The sequence below is a fragment of the Chiloscyllium plagiosum genome, unplaced genomic scaffold (assembly GCF_037043375.1).
Source record: "Chiloscyllium plagiosum isolate Xiang-an unplaced genomic scaffold, Cpla_swu_hap1 HiC_scaffold_23, whole genome shotgun sequence".
Classification (NCBI taxonomy): domain Eukaryota; kingdom Metazoa; phylum Chordata; class Chondrichthyes; order Orectolobiformes; family Hemiscylliidae; genus Chiloscyllium; species Chiloscyllium plagiosum.
In genome coordinates, this window is record NW_028270161.1 from 8,998,920 (window position 1) to 9,018,129 (window position 19,210).

The 19,210-nt window shown below is 37.9% G+C and overlaps 1 protein-coding gene across 3 annotated transcripts in view; it reads left to right on the forward strand.

Moving 5' to 3' along the window:
- The window catches only part of taf3 (TAF3 RNA polymerase II, TATA box binding protein (TBP)-associated facto), a 194,502-nt gene that overhangs the window by 124,223 nt on the left and 51,069 nt on the right, over positions 1–19,210 (forward strand). For all 3 annotated transcript variants that reach the window (XM_087999356.1, XM_087999357.1, XM_043714115.2), the window contains one exon: positions 16,195–17,999. In XM_087999356.1, the coding sequence (XP_087855482.1) occupies positions 16,195–17,999 (1,805 nt within the window). The remainder of the gene's footprint in view (positions 1–16,194; positions 18,000–19,210) is intronic.

The window sequence follows — 19,210 nt, forward strand, 5'->3', positions numbered from 1 at the left end:
TTTTAGCTGTTCTTAGATCTATCTACATGTCTTTGCTTACCCATGTACTTCTATGATGTGATGCTGATGTCATCAATCTTCAGCAACAATTATTCCTCGGGCACTTATTTGCTCAGAACTGTAAAATATAAAGTGAATTCTTCATTATATTTTGTTTCCTCTTTAATTATTTGAAGTTCATTTTATTTGACATGTTAGTGATATCTTATTCAAGGAAAGATCTTTATCATACGCTGGCAGTAATGCGTATCAGCTACAAAATGAATGACGGTTCCTTGTCAGCTTCTTCCAAATCCTTGGACCTTGATCCCCTAAAAACCACAAGGATAGCAGACACTTGGGAACAACACTTCCTCCACACGATTATCTAACATCATACGCACACTGACTTGGAACTATCTTAGCGCTGCTTCGCTGTTGCTGGATCAAAATTATGGAACTCACTTCTGAACAATATTGTGGCTGTCCCCACACCATATGGGCTGCAGTGGTTTGAGACATCTGCTCACCACCATTGTTTTCAGGGCAATTAGATTCAGGATATAAATGTTGGCCTTGATTATCACACATGTATCTCTTGAATGAATATGGCCGGGGGAGTGGGATGAAAGCCATTATACATATTTATTATGCAGTGGGCCAGTTAAGAGTAAAAGATGTTGTTTCACAGGTAAAACAACGGAGAAACAGTAAAAGATGGAATGGCTGACTGCACATTGCTATGATGTTCAGGAGGATGAGTCGGGAATTGTGGTCAGAATCATAAAATACAATGTTGGTGCGATGGAATTTCTTGTGGAATACAGCTCGTGACATGTTCTTCCTCCTCTCCAAATCTAAATTTATTGCACCATTGTCTTATTGTTCTGCAGCATCGGAATGTGAAACCCTCAATCTTCTCCTCTTTCCATGATCTTCAAACATTTAAACCTCATGCTTGGCATCACTTACTAACTACTGACTGGCCTTAACAGTGCTTTAATTATTTTCAATCTTGTACCATGGCTCTTGACTTTTAGAATATTAAGAGAAATGTTTTTATTTGCAGTTCCATTAGTTTTCAGTTTTGATTAGCAATATATGATCCTCAAACAGCTTTTATTTTATGAAAAAGCCACAAATTCTACATATTTGAGTGTTCAGGGATGTTGCACAAACTGTACAAAGACCCTGTTATTCGACAGAAATTTGAAAAGGGTTTTAAAGAACAACTAGTAAACGAGAATATGAATGAAGAAAATGAAGATATTCGGAAGTAAAGGTCAGAGTGAAAAACAAAGTAAGAAGATCATGCTGGGCGAGCAGATAAAGAATAATAAAGATGTTTGTGCCAAATAGGGCAGCATGTAATGTTTTGATGAAATCTCTGTTTTCTTGGTTTATGAAAGCCTAATTTCAGTTTATAGTTTGAATTCTGCTTTGGTATTTGTGCTGAATTAAAACAGACCAAGTTGAATTTTGATAGATGGACTAGTTGTTTATGCCACTGCTTCATAACAGGTTCTAAACAAAGGTTTTGCAGTTGTGTATTTTTGATATTTATGATTCCAAAAATTGGGTTTAAGGAAAATTTTCCATTAGATTACAGTAGATGCATTATTTTTCAAATTGCATGGTAGTGGATTGTGTATACTGATGATAAAGGAGACTCTCAGAAAGTGGAGAAGACTGTCATATGTTCTCTAAAAATATTGCTAATCACCCAATGACCCTTTAACATGTAACTAAATAATTACCTGATATTAACGTTAAAGGTATGAGAAGAGTTAATTCTTTTTTGTCATTGTCTGCTGGTTAATCTTTCTGTAATACATTTTGCCCTCTCTGGCATCTGTGAGTTTTCCTTCTTTGCACATCCCTCTGTGCTTGCAAACTAGGGGGAGAAAGTGATTGTGGAAAGTAATGGAACCACTGGAGGCCAGTGAGGAAAGTAGGCCTTATCTCAAGCAATTAATCAAGAAACTCATATTGTGTGACAATTATTCAAAGCCAGTTCAAAAATAGCTCAGAGCTGGAGGTCCAAAGATTATTTTTCGAGAATTTTGTCAAGGTCATTACAAGCATTGAGCAAGTCTATAGCAGTGTATAAAATACATGGTTGACAGGAGATGCTGGTGTGTTTAAGAATGTCTAGTGGTTTGCAGTTTTTGGATAAAGTGCTTGATAACCTAACAGGCGTACCAGGTAATTTACAAACTAACACCATTTAAACTAGAATAAAATAATTCTGGAATACATGTTCTTTCTCTTAGTGTTTGATAAAAGTTTAATACTATTTTAATAAGGAGAAAACCTATCCAAACACAAACCCTCAATGACAGAATGAGCATCTACATACCTTCCAAACTTCAGATAGGTACTCATACTTTTTGAATAAGTGCAGATATAGTCATTATATTTTGGACCAGCAAATAATTCTGTGATTTCTCCATTCGTATCACTTAGTAGTGCTCGTGTTGGTTCTGCCTCTGTACATTTCTTCCTCTTCACCCTCCCTTCCCTGACTCCATGAATAAAAGTCTCCTACATCAAGTGGAAACTGCAGATTTGGTCCACAATAGGTTGTCAGCCATATATTTGCATTCTTTTTTACAGTGTTTTGGTGAACAGATATATGGAAAATATATTAATTACTGCAGGTAATTAATTAAATTGTAAACAGAATGTTGAAATTGATCTAGCTAAAAGCTAAGCCGAGCAAAAGTAGCAATGTAAATATTGAAAGTGCCTCGCAACTTTCATGTTCAAAATGCACAAATATTGTCATTTGAAGAGTTTACATAGACAAAAAGCACAAATGGATGTATACAAAGGCTTTTTTAAAATTTCCTGTGAGATTCCATGATTGCAGGCAGAATGGTAACTGGTAGAACTGACGCATAATTAGTAGAAACACAGAAAATAGTAGCAGGGCTAGGCCATTTCAAGCCTGTGACATTCAACATGATCATGGCTGATCGTCCAACAGTGTGTCCTGCTCCAAGTTTCTCCCCGAATCCTTTGATCCCTTTAGACCCAAGATCGATATCTAACTTCTTCTTCAAAACATTCAGTGTTTTGGCTCCAATCACTTTCTGTGGCAGAGAATTCCACAGGCTTGTCACATACTCTAAGAAATTTCTCCTCATCTCAGTAATTGTGTCATTACTGCTTCAGAAACTCATGAAAATCCAGCTGGTCTTTCTGTTTGTGTGTTCAGGCAGCTTCTGGCTGTGGAGTTGACGATCAAAAGCAGAACAGTGAAAGTGTTCCAGGTTGATCACACCACCTATGCCAGGAAATGGCAGTACTGACAAAATGTCTTCATGTCATATATATTTAGTATTTCTTTATCTGATTACTTGGTCTACTTTCTTTCAGACAGAAAAATCACTCTTTGAAACTTGGCAATAATCAATTTTAAATTTCCTGAATGTGTATACTGACAAATCTAATTGTAAAATTATCCCTTTGTTTTGAGTTATTGGTTTAACTCACTTGCCTGGTTTATGATGCAAAGTGATGCCAACAGCGTGGATTTAGTTCCTGTACCAGCAGAGGTTACCATGAAGGACTCTGTCTCAACCTCTCCCCTCACCTGAGGTGTGGTAACCCTCAGGTTGAACCACCACCACCACCAGTCATCTTTATCCCTGATAAGAGAGCAGCCCCTCGATCTGGGAAGACTGTGGCAACTTTGTTTTAACTTTATTGTGTAATCATTATAAATAGTACCAAGAAAAGTGGAGGTGAATCAGTAGCATGCCTAGCTTAGCTATCTGTGTTAATTCAATGTCTTTACGATTGTGCAGCTCTTGGTTAATGGTTTACAGTCCATTTAGAACCCAGCACCTTGTAGGACAACCTTGCAGTGGCCAATAAGGCAAAAAACTGTCCTCATAAAGCAGATTGCCCAGCAGATCCTGTCCTCCAATGTTCTTTCACTTACCTGTATGCTCTATAGCACATCTTCAGTTTGGGTTTGATATCTTTTACTTTTTTGCCTGCCATTTCTTCTCCTGCAGTAAATCTGTTTTTGAAAAATTAATTTTTGACATTTAAGCTACCATCAGCAAGGAAACACATTATTCACCACATGCTGTTCAGAAGGCGTAAGCTATTATTTTGAATTGCTGTGGTAAGGGTACCCAACAATATTATTCCTTTGGAATTCCTTGATTTTCATCTGGCAATGGTGAAAACATGCAGTTTATATCTCTGTTAGAGTGTTCTGTGACATGGGAAGGTAACCGTTCTCCTCTTGGATGAAGTTTCATATTACGTGGAACTTGGTTCTGAAATGGAAAAATGACATATTGCTGTATTTTTAAAAATGGAATGACATAGAACTCAAAAATGAAGTAACTGAGAATGGTGATGAATTGTGTTAATTTTTGATTGTGTGCATTTAAATCAGGTCTTTGAAAAACCCTGAGGTGAATCATTCAGTGCATTAGTAAATAAGGTAAAAAAGAGAAAACAAATTGGGCTGTTGCCTAGCAACAAGTTTGTGACACAGGGTGACAGAAACAAGTTAATTTAGAAAGGCAGTATGCAGGTTTACTTTAAAAAGAGACAGATCAGAACAGAGCAATAGTAGTAGTGGTAAAATTTATCAGTCTCCAAAGTAGTTTGACAGAAAATGTCCTGAGTGGTTTAAGGTCAGTCAGAGAAAAGCTCCAAGAACACAAGGTAATAGAAGGAGAGCTTAAGGAATCCATGTTAAGAAATAAGTGAGCTATGTTAGCAGTTTGTTTAAGGGTCTAAGGAAGAAACTTTAAATAAATAATTTAGCATTGAATGAATACAGGAATTTGATGAAAAGAAACCAATACAGTTATGAAATTAAAAATCACACAACACCAGGTTATAGTCCAACAGGTTTAATTGGAAGCACTAGCTTTCCGAGCACTGCTCCTTCATCAGGTGGTTGTCACAACCATCTAATGAAGGAGTGGCGCTCCGAAAGCTAGCGCTTCCAAATAAACCTGTTGGATCATAACCTGGTGTTGCATGATTTTTAACTTTGTACAGCCTAGTCCAACACCAGCATCTCCAAATCATGAATACAGTTATGGCAACTGAACAAGGAAATTTAAAGTGGAGAGACAGTGACAGTTTGCTGAGGTTAGAGGATCCCTAGAGTTATTGTCCAGGGTTAAAGAAATCTTTATTTCTGATACTTCTGTTGTGAAGATGGATCAAAACTTCCAAGCACTTACACACATATGAAGTTTCAAAACTAATTTTTTTTCAAATGACATGGCTAAAAGATGATAACATATGCAAATTTAGTGGCAGTCTGGAGAGAAACCCTGGCATATCACAACTAAAGATGCCAAAGGAATGTCAAACAGCAACCTTCAGAGGGAGATAGACAACTCAAAACATACTGGACTGTAATCTTCTGTGGCTCCAAAGATAATGAGGAGCTGACTCCCCTCCACACTGCTTGATTAGATGGGCGGCACAGTGGTTAGCACTGCTGCCTCCCAGCGCTAGAGACCCGGTTCAATTCCCGTCTCAGGCAACTGTCTGTGTGGAGTTTGCACATTCTCCCCATGTCTGCATGGGTTTCCTCCAGGTGCTCCGGTTTCCTCCCACAGTCCAAAAATGTGCAGGTTAGGTGAATTGGACATGCAACATTGCCCATAGTGTTAGGTGAAGGGGTAAATGTAGGGGAATGGGTTTGGGTGGGTTGCTCTTCAGAGGGTTGGTGTGGACTTGTTGGGCCGAAGGGCCGGTTTCCACACTGTAAGTAATCTAATCTAATCATGCCTACATTGCAAGTTAAAAGAAAATGAATTTTTCTTTTTATCTTTGTTGAACTCAGAAAGCAAGTGAAATTACAGTTAGCGTTAAATGAGACAAAGGCTTTTCAGCTGATGTGCGCAACCAAACATCTCAACCAACTTTTCGTCTACCAGTGTCATGGTACCAACCACTGTAATGACATCAACATTTATCTGCCTGATCTTTACAGACAATCCAGAGACTGACTGACTATCTTTTACCATTTGATATTTTTGGACTTGTTTCTTGTATGTGTGTTGTGTTTTTATTTTTTTCTTGTTTCTTCTCTACCTTTCTTTAAATTAGGAAATATAACATAAATTGGTTCCTTAAAAAGCATAAATTCATTTGATCTGGAAGAAAGGCATCCACAGGGAAAGGATCATTTTTGAGTTAACTTGTCATCGGTTTCAGGTGGGGCCGTTGAAGTGGGTTCGTGATAGGAGAGTGTATACAGAAGGGTAGCCGTCTCATCTGGTTGTCTTTGTGTTATAAACACCCTTGCATCAAATGGAATTGAAAATGTTGCATAACATAGTTAAATCTTTATCTTCATTTCACCATTAACCATTGCATGGTATTATTTAAAGAAGAACAGGGAGTTTTCATAATGCCTGTATTTGACAAATGGCTTCCTTTGGCCATCACGATCAAAAACAGTTATTTGTTCTTCGTCTCATGGCTGTTTGTGAGTTTTTGCCATGTGCAGCATATTTGAAGCAATTGCTTATTTAGCAATAGTGACTACTCTTCAAAGTATTTTGTGAAGCACTTTGGAATATTTTAAGAGATACAAGGCACTACATAAATATCAATCAGGAGAAAGTGAGGACTGCAGATGCTGGAGATCAGAGCTTAAAAATGTGTTGCTGGAAAAGCGCAGCAGGTCAGGCAGCAGTTTCGGGCATAAGCCCTTCTTCAGGAATGAGGAGGGTGTGCCAAGCAGGCTAAGATAAAAGGTAGGGAGGAGGGACTTGGGGGAGGGGCATTGGGAATGCGATAGATGGAAGGAGGTTCAGGTGAGGGTGATAGGCCAGAGAGGGGGTGGGGGCGGAGAGATCGGGAAGAAGATTGCAGGTCAAGAAGGCAGTGCTGAGTCTGAGGGTTGGGACTGAGAAAAGGTGGGGTGAGGGGAAATGAGGAAGCTGGAGAAATCTGCATTCATCCCTTATGGTTGGAGGGTTCATCGGCAGAAGATGAGTTGCTCTTCCTCCAGGTGTCGTGTTGCCATGGTCGGCAATGGAGGAGGCCAAGAACCTGCATGTCCTTGTCAGAGTGGGAGGGGGAGTTAAAGTGTTCAGCTACAGGGCGGTTGGGTTGGTTGGTGAGACAGGCCACCTACTTGCGGAACGTTTCAGAGAACACCTCAGATTCAGCACCGCCTTCTTGACCTGCAATCTCCTTCCCGACCTCTCTGCCCCCACCCCCACTCCAGCCTATCACCCTCACCTTAACCTCCTTCCACCTATCGCATTCCCAACACCCCTCCCCCAAGTCCCTCCTCCCTACCTTTTATCTTAGCCTGCTGGACACACTTTCCTCATTCACGAAGAAGGGCTCATGCCCGAAATGTCGATTCTCCTGCTCCTTGGATGCTGCCTGACCTGCTGCGCTTTTCCAGCAACGCATTTTTAAACTACATAAATATCATCCTTCTTTCCATCCTCTAATACGAAAGCAATTATGTAAATCTCTTATGCACCCAAGCATGTATGAATTTAAGCAAATTTCTGTTGATGTCCACTTAATTTCTATGCAGTTGGATTTTTTGATAAAATGTAATAATGTAATGGCCTAGGTTTTGCAGTCTATGGAGTAGCTGACCTTGAAGAAAGCTGCATAGATGCATCAGACTGTCTCAATGGCAACAACTTTACCCCTCGATATGCAGTTGATTGTGGAACTTTTATTTATTGGGAATTTCCGGTTTTGCGCTGCAGTGATAAGCTGTCCAACCAGTGAAATTATGAACAAAGGAAAAATACTGTGGATGCTGATATAAACACAGAAAATGCCAGTGGCACTCAGCAGATCTGGTAGCATCTGTGGAGAGAAAAGCAGAGTTAGTGTTCTGACTCCTCTTCAGAACCCTTCAGAATTGAGGGTTTAATGTGTAAGATTTCAGAAGGCGTTCTTGTGGTTAACGAGAAAATTTAAAGTCATAGAGGTGTACAGCTTGGAAGCACACCCTTCGGTCCTACATGTCCATACTGACCAGATATTCTAACCTAATCTAGTCCCATTTGCCAGCACTTGGCCCATATCCCTCTAAACCCTTCCTGTTCATCTACCCATGCAGATGCCTTTTAAATGTTGTAATTGTACTAGCCTCCACCACTTCCTCTGGCAGCTCATTCCATACACACACCACTCTTTGCATGAAAAAGTTGCCCCTTAGGTCCCTTTTCAGTTTTTCCCCTCTCACCCTAAACCTATGCTCTCTAGTTCTGGACTCCACCACCCCAGGGAAAGACTTTGTTTATTGGAGGTGTAGTGGACAACGAAGAAGATTACCTCAGAGTACAACGGGATCTTGATCAGATGGGCCAATGGGCCTAGGAGTGGCAGATGGAGTTTAATTCAGATAAAGGTGATGCAAATCAGTACAGGACTTATACACTTAATAGTAAGGTCCTGGGGAGTGTTGCTGAACAAAGAGACCGAGGAGTGTAGTTTCATAGTTTCTGGAAAGTGGAATCTCGGGTAGATAGGATAGTGAAGAAGGCATTTAGTATGCTTGGTCAGAGCATTGAGTATAGGAGTTGGGAGGTCATGATGAGGCTGTACAGGACATTAGTTAGGCCATTTTCAGAATATTGTGTGCAGTTCTGGTCTCCCTCCTATCTGAAGAATGTTGTGTAACTTGAAAGGGTTCAGATAAGATTTACAAGGATGTTGCCAGGGTTGAAGGGTTTGAACTATAGGGAGAGGCTGAACAGGCTGGGGATGTTTTCCCTGGAGCATCAAAATCTGAGGGGTGACCTTATAGAGATTTATAAAATCATGAGTGGCATGGTTAGGGTAAACAGGCAAGGCTTTTTCCAACTGCAGATTCAGGATTTTCATATTAATCTATATACTTGGGCGAAATCCTGAAATTACAGTCAAGACTCTCAGGGGTAATGAAGGTGAACACTGACAGTTCACTGTCAAAAACCCACAGATTTTATATTATTATCCTTCACAATTATATACTGTGAACAATGGAGGATTACTTTATCCCATATATATATATAAATTACATATTTACAGGTTGTACACTTCAATTCTCACTAAACCCTGCTATTAACTACTGAAAGTCTATAAAGCCACATGTCCTTTTAAAGAAAAGCCCAAACTACTTCAAATAAAACTAAGCCAGAAGTTCAAGAGTAGTCACATCTGTGGAGTGTTATAAAACACTTTTTTAAATAAGACATGACATTTTAAACAGATTAACCTTCACATTAGTTGTACAAGAACTTCCTTTCTTCATCTGCTTTTTCATGGAGATTTTCAAATTGCAATAATGTACTTTGTTTCTTGATCAATAAAGTAGATGAGTGGCAAACCTAATTTATTTAGAATATGAATGTTTTGGTGCCTGTTAATGTCCACGATTTATATTTATTTCCTTAATTTATAAGAAAAGACTATCATTGGGTTTTAAAATTTGTGCAGAAATGAAGATGAAGCTTTAACTATGTCATGCAACATTTTGAATTCCACTTATTGCAAAGGTGTTAATAATCCAATGATACTCAAAGCGAAACCTAACTGTTCTTGCAGTTATTGCTGAATAAGTTCCTCGGTGCATGCCATTTATTTTTGAAGTTTGTAAATTCCTTGCAAATGACAGTTTTAAATATGTGGGATAGTATGTTTATATAAAGATTGCTAAATTGCCATTTAATTTACAGAAACACCAGAAAACAAGTTCAAATGCTGTATTGTAACACTAATGCAGAAGTGTAGAGCTGCTATAACTCTTTATATTATTTTAGTCTTATTAACCAATCCATTTTTTGTATATTGTAATAAGGCTTTTTGTAAGAAAAATAATGATACTTTTTTTTCTTCACTAGACAGTTTCCAGTGCCATTAGGGATTGCAGTTATTAAAAAGTATCTACTGTCATGTTGTTATCCATCTGCTGTAACAGATGGACAACTTACTCTTTGACCTTGTCATTTTGATAAAATCCTCCTCATTTTTGTGTTAGTGCAGATTTTAAAATACTGTGGCCATTATTAAATCACTGATGTCATGTGATAAAGAAATGCAGCAGGACTAAATTCACCTTGCTATTTGAGGGTTTGTATCTCTGTCAATGTTTTCAGGTCAAAATAGGAAAAAAATATGATGTGCAACTCAGATTTTCTCTCTTTTTAAAATAATTCTCTTTTCCACTTGTGAGTTTTATTTAACCACTCCTTTATGCTTTTCTCACAGCAAGTTATGACATATGACAAGAACAGGTTGTTCAGTCAGTATCTGTCACAAGATGGAATCAGCTGACTTATTAAAGGGCTTTTTTTAAATGTACTTTGTCACACTTATTCTGGAGAGACAACATACCTCCACTCTGTATTTAATACTTCTTAGAACTGGTGGAGACCAGTCCAGTTTATTAGCTGGTAAATGACCATTATAGCCTATGATGAACTGTGGTGATTTAAAATCTTGAAGTCGGGCTGGGAGTGGGCAGAAGAAGATGTAAGAGAAGTTGTCGTTATCATAGCTTCATATCATAAGCAACTGCTGGGCACCAATTGAACGGTGTGTGCTATGTCAGTCAAGCAACCTTTCAGAACAGTTACCATTGGTGGTAACTATAGAAACCCTCCAACCATACCCCTATCTTATTCAAGCAGGAGTTATATGATCCAGTCGTATTAACATATAGATTACACCATTCATAATACTGTAAATTGTTTCACCTCACTGTGCCTACACAGTTCAGTAGCTGCTTTACTCTTCAGTACAAAAGTGTGCATCCTGATGTCACAAAGTGATTTTTATTTACTTTTGTAAAATTGAAATAACTCTACAATCCAGAACCACGGGCTACTATTAATTCATTTTCTTCCTTTCACAAATGTTACTTTAGTTCCTCTTGTGATCTAGCAGAATCATGATAATCATCCTTGTTATGAAAATACTGGCAGGAGGAGAAAACAGTAATCTGGTTTTTATGGGTTAAATGTATTAGTAGATCTATATTACTCTTAATTGTCACAGTCATCATTAACGGTACTTCATAGTTTTCTGCCTTGCTGTTTACCAAGAATTGTGAATTTGAGCAACATTTCTTTAAGAAATTGTGCTTTATGACCTCTATTAGCCCTGCATTATTATTTCCTGATCTTTTTGAACTTGTAAAATTAAGTGTTCAAAAGTATTTCTCCCTGAGACATGTTAGCTATGCATACAATTTGTGTTTAAATCACCTATATTTGAGAATCGAGCCAGACAAATGAATACATGACAAAATTAGTGTCTTCACCCATCCCTCCAGCAATGACTTGATATGTAATATTTGCAAATGAACTGCAAATCAAGATTTGATTTAAATGATATACCAAACAACACCAACCTAGACTGTGAACAATTTGTCTCATTGCTTAATACATCTGTTCAAATGATGGGAGGCTCCATCCATCGAGCTCATTTTTATACCATTATATAGGTCATGTTCAACTTCACGGTTGTTACATCCCACTAATTGTACCAAAATAGTGCTCGGTATTGAGTAAAGTTTCAACTTCTAGTATCATTCCTTGCTTTGCAGTTCTCAATTGCTGGAAAATCTCAATTGTGGGAAAATCTCAGTTACCAAATTATTGGTTCAGCCTGAATGACAAAGTTGCATGTCTGTATCTAAAAGACCATTGATCATTTTATCATCCTAGTTGTAATATTTTCATACTTTTGTTTCTTTTCTGCTGCATTTGATCCTGTCCTAGTTCTTTAATTTCACTTCAACTCATTTTTAAATGAATGAAGGAAAGAAACATTAACTGAATTGACTTTCCAAATAGCCCCTATGCTAAATACAGCTTAGCTTTATTAACCTCCTTTGGCCAAGGCTGTGTATATAACAGATGCTAGGTGACCGCAGAAGGCTGTAATTCCATCTCTGGGTTGAGCTGACATTTGTAGACTACTTGTGTTCAGCTACAATCTGTCTTCATCAGTACCCCTTCTAAACGTCTGGTAATTGTAATACCAGTGGTAACTTAACAGGAAATTAATTGCCATGTTTCAGTAAAAATTAATTCTTATGTTGGAGCCCAGAGTTTGTACAAAATAAAAGAAATAATTATAACCGCTTAACTCATGAGTTGCATCCCCAAAACAGCAATGGCTTGCATTTATGTAGCACCTCTAACATGGGAAAATATCCCAAAGTGCTTGACGAGGGAGTAATCAGAAGATGTAATAAGAAGCAGAGCAGGTTAGATTTGGAGAGGTGAACACACACTTAAGTCATAAATGTTTGAGGCCTGCTGACTGAAGACACAGCCTGGTTGGGAAAGTAGGTAGACATTGCACAAGAAGCTAGTTTTGGGTTGAATAGGTTGTCAGCATACATGTGCATATTAACCTCGTGTCTGAAAGTGATGTTAATAAGGAACAGGAGGAAGCTACATTTGTACACTTGGAGGAGAGCTCTTGTGGCACAGTGATAGTGTCCCTCCCTATAAGCAAGAAAGCCTGGGTTTAACTCCCACCTGCTCCTGCAGTGTGTCATAACACATCTGAACAGATTGATGAAAGCCATCTATACCCTTTGAAGATTTTAAAGAAAGTGGTACAAATGTTAGAAGAGAAGCCATTGTTGAAATTGTTCTGGCTACGATTGGATTAGTTAGAATACAACTAAGTAATGAAATGAAGTTATGATTTCATATGTACCTGATGTTCACAGTGTGCACTAAAAGCAGAAAATACTCATCAGGTCAGGCAGCACTGTAAAGAGAGAAGTTAGTTACATTTAATACTTTAATTTGATGACCTTTCATCAGAGTAAAAGATGTGCCAAATGAGCCATTTTTGGTTTTAATGAAAGATTATTAAATTGAAATATTAATTGGAAATTTCTTTCACCACAGATTGAGTGTTATGTTTTTACTTCAAATTTTGAGAAATTGCTGTTTTTTTCCTCTAGTTTAATAAATATTGTACATTTTATTAATGCTTCACTTCATTGCATTTCTAATTAACTGATGCGTCTCTTTTGCTACTCATTGTCTGTTGAAGAATAGTCCTTTGGCATCATGGCCTTTAGCCAGGCAACAAAAGTATGTTTTTCCTTAAAGCAGAATTCTCTCCTGCCCTAAGAGGTAGCTAATTACCTTCCTTCCTTCCTCCTCCCCCACCACCTCTCTTAGCCTTAGTCTGTCTCTCTCTGTCTCTTCCTGATGTCTCAACAGGGTGTTTCTCGTACCCAGACAGAATGTTCTGCTACAGTGTCATCTGTCTGTGTATCGATGCATGTATTTTGTGACTATCTGTGTACATATACTTATGTGTATATATAGTGTGAACAAAGTATTTCCTGAACTGAGTTTGTTCCTGCACATCTTAAGCAATGTTTGTTTTGAATTGCTGGTTACTTACAGCCTTCAAATCAATAGAAAACGTGTGCTACAGTTATTTCTGTCAAATTATATAAAGCAGTCAGAAAGTAGGAATGAGGTAAGATTTCAGCACTGCAGAACTTCATTTCCTGTGGCCAATGTAAACTATTTCCCTGTGGCTTTTTCAATAAATGTAGTATTGTTGTAATTAAAATCTTCAAGCAGAAGGAAAGAACATAAAATAACTAGGTAGACTTGAGCATGAAAAGAATCTCCAATTTTTCATTTGGATTTTTAAAATGTAGTTGGACCCATACACATGCATTATTTGTTAACATAACCTCTGAGTTTCCAAATCATGTCTTTGTCAATTTCATAACTCTTATTTATAAATAGTGCAAGCTGTTTTTACCAGCCTGAGCTGGGCCTGCAAGCTGGGTTTTTCATTGTAACTGGAGAGTGAACTTGGTAGTTCAGTGATAACGCTGTTTCAAAACAGGATCTTCTGTTATCATGTGTCCAGTTTTCTTGTTTAATTGAAGTAGCCGTGAATTGTGTCAAACAACACTCGCACCCACCCCCCCAACCTCTGAAAGACCACCACCACCTCAATGTCAAAGTCCAACTGGACTACCATCTCACTAAACCCAAGATAGAAGAAAGGCTTTAGGAGAAAAATGCTAACTTGCAGCTGAGTTCATTAATTAATGTCAAAAGATTAATTAATATGTCAAGATCCTGAAGAACCCTTTCAGTTAAATTATCGACCAAGCAGGAAGGAATATCTTCTTTCCCGAGGTCATTGGACCAGGTATTACTGCTTCAGTGTAACACTGAAAATCTGATAGAGTTGCCCAATAGGTGTGAGAGATTTCAGAACACACAAATTTTGCAAAAGATGAAGAGCCAAGTCTGGAGAATTGTTTTTTGCAGCTGGTTGTTAGGACATGAAATGTACAATCATTTACAAGGTGGAAAATGATAATAGGTACATGATTAAATATATGAAAAATAAAATCTTGAGAGTTTGAGAAGAGCAGGGAAGAGGTCAAAATGGAAATCTCTAAGAGCTGATCTCGATCGGCATGGTAAGTTGAATGATGATATAAATGCTGAACAGTAAACCAACATTTATGTGAATCTCTCTTATAGTACTTGTCAAGGAAGCAGGCTGATCTATGTTTCACAAATAACAAAATATATGTAACTTAATTCAATGTCAATAATTGTTTTAAGAGTTCATCTTTTTCAGAACTTAACTGCAAATTGCTAAATTAAATCCCGGTTTCAAAACAATCTCCGAAAAATGATGTACTGCAATTGAGTTTGATTGAGTTTTGTTCTTCTTGCCCTTAATCATTTTGCCAGTTAAACACCAAATATGAATAGAAATTCAATTAATAAATAGTTTGAGTTTTACTATAACCCACCTGGCTTACCTGGCTTGTTGGCATTTAAATCTGGTAAATTAGTAAATGTTTAGTAAATTGATGATACTACATATGGATTAGTGCTATAAAGTGTGATTGTAAAAATTTACTTTTTACAGTAAGAGTGTTGTTTTCCTGCTGATGATCAATTCAGAAGCACCTGCTTGTGAAGAGCTTAAGATCTACTTATGAATACATCTGAGCCCAAGAGATTATCGAGTGCAGATCTGAAATTTGTAGCAGAGATCAAACTTATAACTCATCAATTATATGTGTTAACTCAGAAATCTTTTTGTTAGTTGAGTGTAAGGTGCCATTTATTCTTTCTGCGCCAATTCCATGAATGTATAATCCTTCAATGCTTTGAGCTGCAGACATACCCACTAACTGGTCAGGTTTAAAATCAGAGCAAAGTATGATGTAAAAAGAACTCCAGTATAAGAACAATTTGTATTTGTATAGCATCTTTACTGTTGACTTGAGATTGTCCGAACCAATCTTAGTGAACTGGATTCAGATCAATCCATGTGTCAAAATAAGGGATTAGTGTTATTTTCCAGTTTTATTCCACTTCTATTCCACTTCTAATTTGTCTGTATATAAACAATTGTGTGTTCTGTGTTATGGATTTAATTCTTCATGCATGTCAGCTGACAGCACTTAGATTTGAGTTAGAAATCATTTTTGTATTACAGATTTAAAGTGTAGAAAGTGAAGCTTAAGAGCATCTTTCTTCCCAATAGCACCATTGTTCTCCCTGTGGGTACTTGACCAAGAACAGGTCTTTGTACAGGTGAGATGATGAATTGATGATTGGATTATACAACATGGCATCAATAATCTAGTACAAGATGGGACATATTTATGCTGATGTTATCAAAAATGTGTGTTAGATTTGTCACTCTTGTCATAGAATTATATTGATTTCTGCCTTTAAAATACAGTATTTATTTTTTGGCTGGCAGTCTTAAAAGAATCCAGCAGTTTTAGCCTCATCTGACCACCAAGAGTTGACTGTCTGAGTTAGAGAAGCCAGTGGCCAAACACAAATATAAACATTGGGAGAAAGTTATTTAAGCCCACTGAGGCATTAACCTCTCAAACTATGCTAACACTTCAGTGCATCGCTGATGGAGTTTTTAGTATTGTTGGAATTCTTTCCTTTTGGATGAGACATTATCTGTTAGTGATGCAGGTCGACATAAAAGACACAACTGCACCATCTAAGATGTACCAGTATCCCAATATCTTGGCCAACATTCTTTTAACATCAGAAGAAAAATGCGATTAATCTTATTTGTTCTTTTTGTGACTTTTCTTTGAAAATTTGCTGTGGATCTGTCTCATTGGTTGTGAAGCTCATTGAAAGTGACAAACTGTTGCAAAAGTGCAAGTTCCTTCTTTTCTAATATTGTACTTTTTTCCCACAGAGGAAGAGGAGGAGCAGGTCCCCACTGATGGAGGTACATCAGCAGAAGCTATGCAGGTTCCCCTTGAAGAGGAAGAGGAGGATATGGAAGAGGAAGAGGCTGTTAATGATGAAAACTTTCTGGGAAAGAGACCACTTGAAAGCCCTGACTCTGTTGACTTACCAGTTGCAAAGCGAGCTAGAACAGCTGGCTGTAAAATAGAGAGTCCTGATGGTGTCTTAGAACCAAGGGAGCCCTTGAGTATGATTAATTCTCAAAGGGTGCCTCCTGTTTTATCTCCAGTTGCACCACCTGATCATTCTAGCTCATTGCCTCTTTCACCTGAACCTCCAATGCTTGCACCTATACCAAAACCATCACAACTTTCAACTCCCAAATCTTCAGATTCAAAAATTCTCACATCTAAAATTAAATCTAAAATTTCCTCTTCGCCAATACAAAAAAGCAAATCCCCTAAAAGTTCTCAGTTGGCATTTTCAGGAAGTCCCATTCGTTCTCCAAAGACTTCATTGAAAACAGACAAAAAATCACCTATGCGTACAAAAAGTCCGAAAAGTCCTAAAAGTCCAAAAGTACCAGCAAACGCCCCTCATTTCACTGCGAAGAATGAAACTCCAAACCGAACATCTTTGCCTGTCTGTAATTCTGGGTCTGAAAAACTTGGTAAAGAAAATGTTCACACAAAGCAGCCACATACATCGACAGAATTGGAAAAACCAAATGTTTTGGATACATCGCCAAAAAAGATGCCAGTGCCTGATAAAAGTATTGATGACTCTATTGATGCTGTAATAGCTCGAGCTTGTGCCGAGCGGGAGCCAGACCCCTTTGAGTTTTCTTCTGGGTCTGAATCCGAAAGTGAAATCTTCACTAGTCCCAGAAGACTTACTATTTCAGAGTCATCAACACCTCGAATGCTTTCCCTATCTAACAGTTTTAGCAGGGGTAGTGTTACGCCAGTGTCGTCTTCTGGGCCAACAACAAGCACAAATGTGTCATGGACTTTGGATGATTCCATTAACGAGGTTGTCAGGAAGGCAAGTTTAGGTACACCCCCATCCGTACCTCCATCTGTGCCTGACCTGTCCTCTCCTTCTGCTTCCCCACCAACCCCAGAACCGCTTCTTAAGCTTTATGAAGAACGTACAAAGCATGCATCCTCATCTGATGTGAAGAAAAAACTGAAGAAAGAGATTAAGATGAAAATCAAGAAAAAAGAAAAAGAAAAGCTGAAAGATAAGGACAGAGATAAAAAGGAAAAGGGCAAAGACAGGGAGAAAAATAAGGATAAAGAAAAGGAAACCAACAAAGACTCCAAGATATTTTTAAGGGAATTTGGAAAAGAACATGAGAAAGATCCATTTAAATTTAGAATTAAAGACTTTGATGAGAGTGAAGTAAAATTAAAACATAAAGATGGGAGCTTTAAAAAGGACAAAGAAAAGCACAAAGAAAAGAAAAAAGATAAAGAAAAGGGGAAAAAGGAAAAAGAAAAAAATAAAGATAAGGATAAGCATAAAACTAAGGCCTCTTCAGCAGGATTTGGGTATATTCCAAAAGAGGTCCAGTTGCCTTCATTCAGCACCCCAAGCAGTGTCAAGACTCAATGTGTTTTACCAACAGTGTCTCCAATGGTTCCAGAAAGGCTATTTGAGGAAAAATCTAAAGAGAAGGACAAGAAAAAAGACAAAAAGGAGAAAAAGAAAAAAAAGGACAAGGACAAGGAAAGGATGAAGGAAAAGGAGAAAAAAGAGAAAGAAAAGAAGGAAAAGGAGAAAGAAAAAGAAAAGCATAAGAACGAAAAAGTAAGTTGTAATGTAGTGTGTATGGATTCTTCAGTATTTGAACATTACCAAAACTAAATTGAATTGAAATACCAGCACTGTCAGTATTTGTATTTATAAGAAACTATTGCTTTAAGAATGTTGGTTCTCATTTTTATTAGGTAAAAACAATGACTGCAGATGCTGGAAACCAGATTCTGGATTAGTGGTGCTGGAAGAGCACAGCAGTTCAGGCAGCGTCCAAGCAGCAGCGAAATCCACGTTTCGGGCAAAAGCCCTTCAACAGGAATAAAGGCAGTGAGCCTGAAGCGTGGAGAGATAAGCTGGTGGGGGGTGGGGAGAAAGTAGCATAGAGTACAATAGGTGAGTTGGGGAGGGGATGAAGGTGATAGGTCAGGGAGGAGAGGGTGGAGTGGATAGGTGGAAAAGGAGATAGGCAGGTAGGACAAGTCCGGACAAGTCATGGGGACAGTGCTGAGCTGGAAGTTTGGAACTAGGGTGAGGTGGGGGAACACCTCCTCTAGCTTATCTCTCCATGCTTCAGGCTCTCTGCCTTTATTCCTGCTGAAGGGCTTTTGCCTGAAACGTCGATTTCGCTGCTCCTTGTATGCTGCCTGAACTGTGCTCTTCCAGCACCACTAATCCAGAATCTCATTTTTATTAGGCTTCTTTAAAGAACTATTTTGCAAAACTGGCCTTCATGCAACTAAAAGAAGCCTGAATATTTAAGTTTGAACACCAGTGTGCAGTATCAGAGGCAATTCACTAACTTGTGATGAAGAAAAACCCTTAGGTTAGCTATTTATTTACTAGGTTTAAGTCTAATTATTTTCATCAAGATGTGCGTATATTTTAAAGCTGAGTCTTCAAGTAGTTTTACCATACCAAAATTTAATGAATGGTTAGTGCTGAGTCGTGATTTAAATATATTGTAAAATTTCATGAATGACTAAGTTGTTCTGTTACTGTTAATTTTGAGATGTGAATTATGCCTTTGCCAAATTTGTTAGAACAGCTGCAGATTTTCCTTCATCCTCCCGCATATATGTAGCAAAAAAAATCATGAAGCCAGAAGACATCAGATGTTCCTAGATACTATTGTAATTTAGATTAATCTGCTTAGATAAGCTTCGAAGTTGTTTTTTTTGCTGCAAGACAGGATTTGAAAAATGAATTTTTCAGAGAATCGCTCTAACACTTTCACTTTGTGATGGCGCTTCACGGGTGTCCTA